The 7,441-nt window shown below is 51.7% G+C and overlaps 1 protein-coding gene across 1 annotated transcript; it reads left to right on the top strand.

The window, feature by feature from the left end:
• Nucleotides 1-1,964: 1,964 nt before the first annotated feature.
• Nucleotides 1,965-7,441, top strand: SETTUDRAFT_111868 (uncharacterized protein; the record flags this gene model as incomplete). Its single annotated transcript, XM_008029724.1, has 5 exons — nt 1,965-2,771; nt 2,817-2,944; nt 3,043-5,705; nt 5,790-6,484; nt 6,623-7,441. The coding sequence occupies 5 exons, from the start codon at nt 1,965-1,967 to the stop codon at nt 7,439-7,441; spliced, it is 5,112 nt and encodes a 1,703-aa protein (XP_008027915.1).

Below are 7,441 nucleotides of genomic sequence, written 5' to 3'. Positions count from 1 at the left end.
TCGACTACGGCTATCCTTTAGAGAACACATAGCAGTGCGTGCCAGCCAAGCCAAAGCCGCCTTCCAGAGGATAGGGAGACTAGCAAATATAGAGACAGGCCTCTCTCCCTACGCCATTAGGCAGCTCTACTTAGCGTGCGTGACTAGCGTTGCAGACTACGGAGCACCAGTATACTGGCACTCACAAAGCTACGCAACAAAGCTACTCCAACCACTCCACAATCTCGCGTGTAGAAAGGTGCTAGGAGTCTTTAGAACCGCTCCATCAATACCTGCAAGTGTTAAAGCAAGCCTACTATCACCAGCAATACGGCTAAACGCTACGCTAAGAAACTACGCAACAAGAGCAGCTTAGCTAGCTAAAACCCACCCAATCGCAATAGCTATTGCTAGGCTTTAAGCAACAGACCCCTAGCAAACTAAAAAGCCAAAACAACGTAGACAGTTACTCTAGATTACGAACTCAATCCCAACTACCTACAATAGAGAGATAGAGAAGATAATCCCATATAGGTTTAGGCCATAGGTGTTATGGCACAGCGCTTACCTCATGGGGACTAGTGCCTTGGCTCTCTGCCTGTACTTAGACTGCTGCGTAGCTGCCTCCACCACCACGAATCAATCTTGTACACTACTTTGTCCGCATACCTGTTCTACTACGTTCTGGCTGTTGGCATTGGGCCATAGCATCTGGTAGCTGCTCTTTTCCGATCTGCATTGCGCAGTGCCCTCATCGTCTGCATTGCGCGACGCCCTCCCCCGAACGCACCGCGCGATTAAAGACAACATCGGTACCAGTTTTTGGCCCGGCCGAAGCCACACGTTGGGAGACGAGTGTGCACAAAAGAATAAACGACCCCACAAACCTTCTTCGACTCGCAGCCAAAACTGCCTAACAACAGACCCGAGGTCTGTTGTTTGGTCGGAACCCTACACGCCAGTACATGCCAAGGATCAGCAAACAGGAACTCAAGAAACTCGGCATCGACGGTAATCAGCAAGACGATCCACAACCCGCAAGAAGACAGACGCGAGGTTCATCCACCCGGCCAACAGCGCCAACCTCTACGCTGCCCCCGTCTTCAGGTAAGGGTAAACAAACTGGGAGTGCTGAAGGCAAGAACACTCTACAGGACGCAGGAACCGAGCGGTCATCGGAAGTCACAGGCGAACCCTGTCGGGAACCAGAGGCAACGGCTACCAATCAGAACAGTCGGGAACCACCCGGCGCTTTCCCATCGAACCAAAGGCAAGGACAACACGACACTAACCCAGCCCCAACTTCCCCCTCCGCCTTCAATCCACGTCCCAGCCCATCACACTCCTCTACCTCTTCCGGCACACAGCACACAGCACAAGCACCTCCCCATTTCCCCATAAACCCGGTAAGATACGTTGAACTCCCGTTCCAACTCCCAAGACTGCACCTGCCACTCCGGAAAGACCCGCCAGCCATGCAGTCCAGTCAGGGGCAGGCCGGCCCCTCGAGAGAACGATACTCGTACAATAAATATCGTAGGGATGCCATGATCTTACTCGAAATACAACGAAGACAGGACCAAGGAGAGGTGCTTCCAGGCCTTGACCAACGCGTTCAGTTTACCGAAGCAGAATTGGCAACAGCCCGGACAGTCCAAAGGATGATGCGTAGACGACACCGCGATGAAACACAGCAACGCGCACTCGAGTACCTGGCCATAAGTCCACTCACAACGCAAGCACTGATGGAATGGCGACGACGATTCAATAATGGACCAGACGATGAAGACGAGGAGGAAACAGACCCTCCACCTCCGTCAGTTCCACTCAATCCTCCAAGACCGCCAGTGCAAACGCCACGGTCAAGGTATCGCACAGAAGAAACAGAGGAAGTGAGACGCGTCTTCCCTCCACCAACACGATCGCCTACACGACTACCGCCACAAGATCATACGCAGTATGTGCCCCCGCCCCGACAAATGAGCATGCCCGGATCCCACCGACACAACCGCCATAGACGAAGGAGCCCATCCGATCCATCAAGCTCGGATTCTGGGAGCGACAGGTCGCGACGCGGATATCGACGACGACACCGACAGCGACACGAGCCCGCGCAAACAACAATCGATATGTTCAGTCAGCGACGTTTGAAGCCCGAAGAAATGGGAACCTTCGATGGCCACAACACGAGCGTGCATTTGTATGTACGCCAAATCCAACATCGAGTCCGCCTTTACGGATATCAGAGGGTACTCGAAGTTCTCCCCCTCTGCATGAAAGGAGACGCCATGGACTGGTATAGTTCTTTGTCCGACAGTCAGATTCATCGCATGACAACTAGCATTGATGAATGGATCATCGCCCTACGCCATAGGTTCCAAAAGGATGCTCTGCTTGCTGAGGACGAGGCAAACAAATGCAAGCATTCCTTTGAACGTGAATCGCTTGACGTACGACAATACATCACCCGCAAGCAAACCTTACTCTATGACGCGGGTATTGAAGGACAGGACGAACTACTTATGATCCAGAAGATTTGGCGCGACCTGGATCCTACATTGCAGAACGCAGTTACTCTCGACCCATACATGACTATGGAAGAATTCGTCAGCCTATGTTACCAAAAAGAGTACTCTGCACGCCGCGCTTTTGAACAACAACAGCGACAAGCAGCAGGACAGCTCCGCGTCGCTGCCCAGGAGTATGCACGATCCCGACGGGAAGCGGAACGACCTGGAACATATCGCCCTGCACTGCAAACGAGGACGACGAATCCAAAACTGCCGGAGCCTGTCCGACCCGCCCTGAAAACAATTCCGGGAGGACAAACAACTAAGACACCGCTCGCATACCCCTGTCAACATTGCGGTGGAAATCACAAAAACTATGAATGTCCAGATCGCCCACCCCGACCGAGACCTTACGGCCAAAAACGCGTCGCATTCATGATGGATCTCATGGACAAGTACAACGACTGCGATTTTTCGGATGAAGGTCCTATCGACTCCGCTCATGATGACGACGATCAGGTCATGCGGAGCGACGGCATGGGTCCCGATCCAGGACAACCGGAAAACGAGTAACGGAGCCCCAGAAGGACGGCTGCGACTCCGATGCAAAACAACATATCGCCGTCCCTGAAGCTCCTTTCCCCCCGACGGAGGCACCCGACACCAACAGTGATACCCCAGACACCATTAACAACACTAATCACGCCACCTACGCACACAACTCCGTCCTCATCACTACCTTTCAGCATGAGAAGCCGGCCAAAGCATACATGCAGGCACCGGACCTTACTCCTATAGAATTTGTCCCGGACACAGGAGCCGGAGTCTCGCTCATTAAGCGAAAATACCTTGAGCATTATAGAAGGGTTAACATCATACAACTCGACCAGGATCAGCACATGAAGATAGACGGAGTGGGTTCAGCAGCAATCTTCGCGGAACAAGCTATAGATAATTTTCCTTTAACTCTGCAAGCGGTCGATGGCGAAAAGATCAGACTTTACGGACTGGTCTACGTCGTCGACAAGCTTCCAGTACCATGCATCATCGGCAATAACATACTCAGACCGAACGGAGTCAACATCATGTACGATGATGTGCCAGGCAATTACGCGGCACTCCGTATCCGAGGTCACTATGTCAGACTCCATTGCACCCCCGAACCAAAACGCAAACGTGTTCTCATCAAAGCTGCGACTAACGTCATTGTCCCTGCTGGTACCGGCGCGCACGTCGCCATCCAGAAAACAAACTTACCAAGAACCGCATTTGGATACCTCCTCACCCCAAGTCCTGTCTGTGAATCATCCAATGACACTCTTGCGTCGACAGGAAACCAATTTCTCAATGGTGATGAAACCCACATAACCGTCGCCAACCTGGGAAAAACAAGCGTTAAAATATATCCTGGACAGCAGCTGGGCTACTTGGAAATGGCGGACGCACCCAATCGAAGCGCAGACATCTACCTCTCATTAGACTACTTGTTCGAAGGTCTACCCCCAACCAGGGAAGAAAATGAGCCAGACGACCCACCCGCTGGAACCCCTTTTACCGTCACACCATTAGATGACGATATACAAGTGGGAAAGGCGGACGTAAGCTCAGAATGGGGACCGGATTATGAGAAGTGCGTGCGACACGTGATCCAGAAACATGCCAACCTGTTCCGCAAAGAGCTGGGTCGCTTCAACGATGACATCAAAATGCCTATCCCTTTTTACGACGGATACGACTTGTCTAAGTTAAAGCAAGCGCCGTATTCGCAATCCTTGAGAGACGAGCGAGCTATTGATGAAGTATTGAACCCATTGCGCGACCAAGGCCGAATCGTTCCAGTGCCATTGGGAAAGCCGAGCCCAGTCGCGGCGCCAGCTTTCGTGGTCTGGAAAAACAAGAAACCAAGGGTGGTCGTCGACATGCGCAAGGTCAACAAAGCACTCATCCCTGACGCGTATCCTCTTCCAAAACAGGATACAATACTTTCATCTATGGGCGGAGCAATGGTTTTCTCATCGCTCGATTTCGTGAAAAGTTTCTTCCAACAAGATATAGCTGAAGAAGACCAGTGGAAAACAGCTTTCGTCACCGCGCATCGAGGGCACGAAATGTTTACCGTGTCAACCATGGGACTGGCAAACTCACCAGGGTTTTTCCAACACCGAATGGAGAAACTATTTGAATCGTACCTGTGGGAATTCGTGCTGGTCTACATCGACGACATCATCATCTTTAGTCGAAGTTTGGAAGACCACCTCACACATCTCGACCATGCTCTCTCATTACTTGAGAACGCCGGCGTTACTCTCTCCATCTCAAAATGTCATTTCGCATACCCCTCCATCCAAGCCCTTGGCCACCATGTATCTAGACTGGGACTCAGTACTGTCAAAGAAAAGACAGAAGCAATACGGGCAATGGTGTTTCCGGAAACCTTAATGCAACTCGAGTATGCCATCGGTTTCTTCGGTTACTATAGGCAATTCGTTCCGCACTACTCACACATTGCCAAACCACTGATACAGTTGAAAACAAGAGGCTTCAAGGACGAACCTAGCAAAAGGGGTTACGGACGTAAGAGATATGCAATGACAAAAACCACAGCTGAGTTCGCGGATGAAAAACAACGAGCAGAGTGCGAAGCAGCGTTCGAAGAGCTCAAAACAGCTTTATGCAATGCACCGACTAGAGCGCATCCAGATTTCAACCGTCCTTTCATATTCTACGTAGATGGCAGCCAAGAAAAGGGATTCGGATGCGCAGTTCACCAGATGGACCTCTCCGACCCCGAGAAACCAATCGAACGACCCATCCTATATATGTCCAAAACGCTTTCACCCACGGAAAGCAGGTATTGGCCAACAGAATTGGAGACGGCCGCTCTGGTTTGGGCACTGCAAAAGCTGCCTCAATACACTGATCACGAGAAGTTTGTGGTGTACACCGACCATACAGCCATAGTCAACTCTTTCAAAGATGAGGGACCAGTCGTGGGCAAAAGGTCAGAACGCCTTCAACAATGGAGACTGTTTTTAGCTCGTTTTCAAGGCAGAATGGAGATTCGGCATGTCCCAGGCAGGGAGCACTTGAACGCTGATGGGCTGTCACGACTGCGAACGGACTCCGATGAAGCAGCAAACAATACGAGCCACAATAACCAAACGACGACTGCCACGCCTACACCCTCCATCCTACTTCTTACCCGCGATGGACAACGTCCCTGCCCGAAGCCACCGACCGCACGACGCGATGTCCAGTGCCAACGATCATTCGCCTTTCCTCTCGATGCGTCCTATAAAGCCGACCTTATACAAATCGACGATGAATTTCGCAAACGTGTGATAAAGGAGCTGCCGACAGACCCCACACTGAAAAAGGTTTACAACGAAATTCGGTCGAGCATCGAGGAGAACACTGCGAATGCCGAATATCCTACAACTACAAGGGAGACTTTCAGATTGGACATTGACACTGGACTGCTGTTCCAAATGGCGCCTGACGGTCAAGAACGACTGTGCATCCCAGCGGCGCTCCATCGTGAGGTGTTGCGAACGGCTCACGACCAAGTCGGACATCCCGGACGAACCCGAACATGCGAAAGAATACGCACAACATTATACATCCCCCACCTGCGAAAGCTTGCAGCCGCTTACATTTCATCATGCCCAGTGTGCAGAGCTGCACGTCCATCAACCTCAAAACCTGCCGGCAAGCTGCAGCCTATTGACACACCCTTTATACCCTTCTTTACGATTGCTATGGATTTCATCGTGGGACTTCCAGTCACCCCAGACGGCTTCGATGCTATCCTGACAGTCACAGACAAGGCAACTAAAGCGGTTAAGTTGATACCAGGTAAGGTAGAGGGCGACGCGCTATATTGGGCAATACGTTTCTGGGACTACGTGGTCAGCGACTGGGGATTACCGAAGGCCATTATATCAGACCGCGATGGTCGATTTCTGTCAAGTTTTTGGCGAGCATTGTTTGAGAAGGTCGGGACTACCCTCGCCATGACTACGGCATACCACCCGCAGGCAGACGGACAAAGCGAGAAAACGAACCAGACGGTCGAGATCCTCCTGCGTTGCATGATTGCCAACCATGATGCCCCAATGATCGGCTGGGATGAGCTGTTACCTGACGTTCAATTCGCCATCAATACGTCACGCAATTTTACAACAGGAGAAACGCCTTTCAAACTGCTGTATGGCGTATCCCCCCGCGACGGCACCAATGTTAGCCAAGCTCCGAATGAGCAGAACGAGTCGGCTGAACAATTCTATCGCGACCGGCAAGACATACGCAAGGAGGCAGAGGAAGCTCTCAAGCTGGCACAAGCAAAGATGGCCATTTACTACGACCAGAAACACTCCCCAATCCAGATTGAAGATATGGCCTACCTAAACCTCACGCGTAAACTCAATCATGGTTACCGCATTCCATACGCATCCAAGCTCGACGTCATCAGAACAGGCCCTTTCAAAGTACTTGAGCGAGTCGGCAAGAACGCTTTTAGACTCGAGCTGCCTACTCACATGAAGATCCACCCAGTGATCTCCGCCGTCCACTTGTCACCCGCACAACCAGATCCATATCAACGCCCACCTGTTGCTGTTGGACAGATCACCGAAGCAGCAACGGACGAAACTGAAGAGACCGCTCAGCATAACGACAATACTTCCACGTCACACCCGCCCCCACTGCCATCCGCGCCTGGCGAACCGCAAAGATATATCATCGACCGCATCCTCACCAAGGAACTCCGACGAAAGCCAGGCACAAGGTACAAGCAATGGCAATACAAGGTCCGATGGCAAGGCTATGACGCATCGGAAGACTCATTTGTGCCGGAGGCACAACTTAGGCAAGACGTTCCAGAGATAGTGGACGCTTGGGAGCAGCGAAACGGCATTGCGAGACGGTCGCGCTCCAAAGCAAAAACTACCTAA

The sequence above is a fragment of the Exserohilum turcica genome (genome assembly GCF_000359705.1).
Source record: "Exserohilum turcica Et28A unplaced genomic scaffold SETTUscaffold_31, whole genome shotgun sequence".
Classification (NCBI taxonomy): domain Eukaryota; kingdom Fungi; phylum Ascomycota; class Dothideomycetes; order Pleosporales; family Pleosporaceae; genus Exserohilum; species Exserohilum turcicum.
The sequence above is the reverse complement of the archived record's forward strand: the minus strand, read 5'-3'. Positions and strand labels throughout refer to the sequence as shown.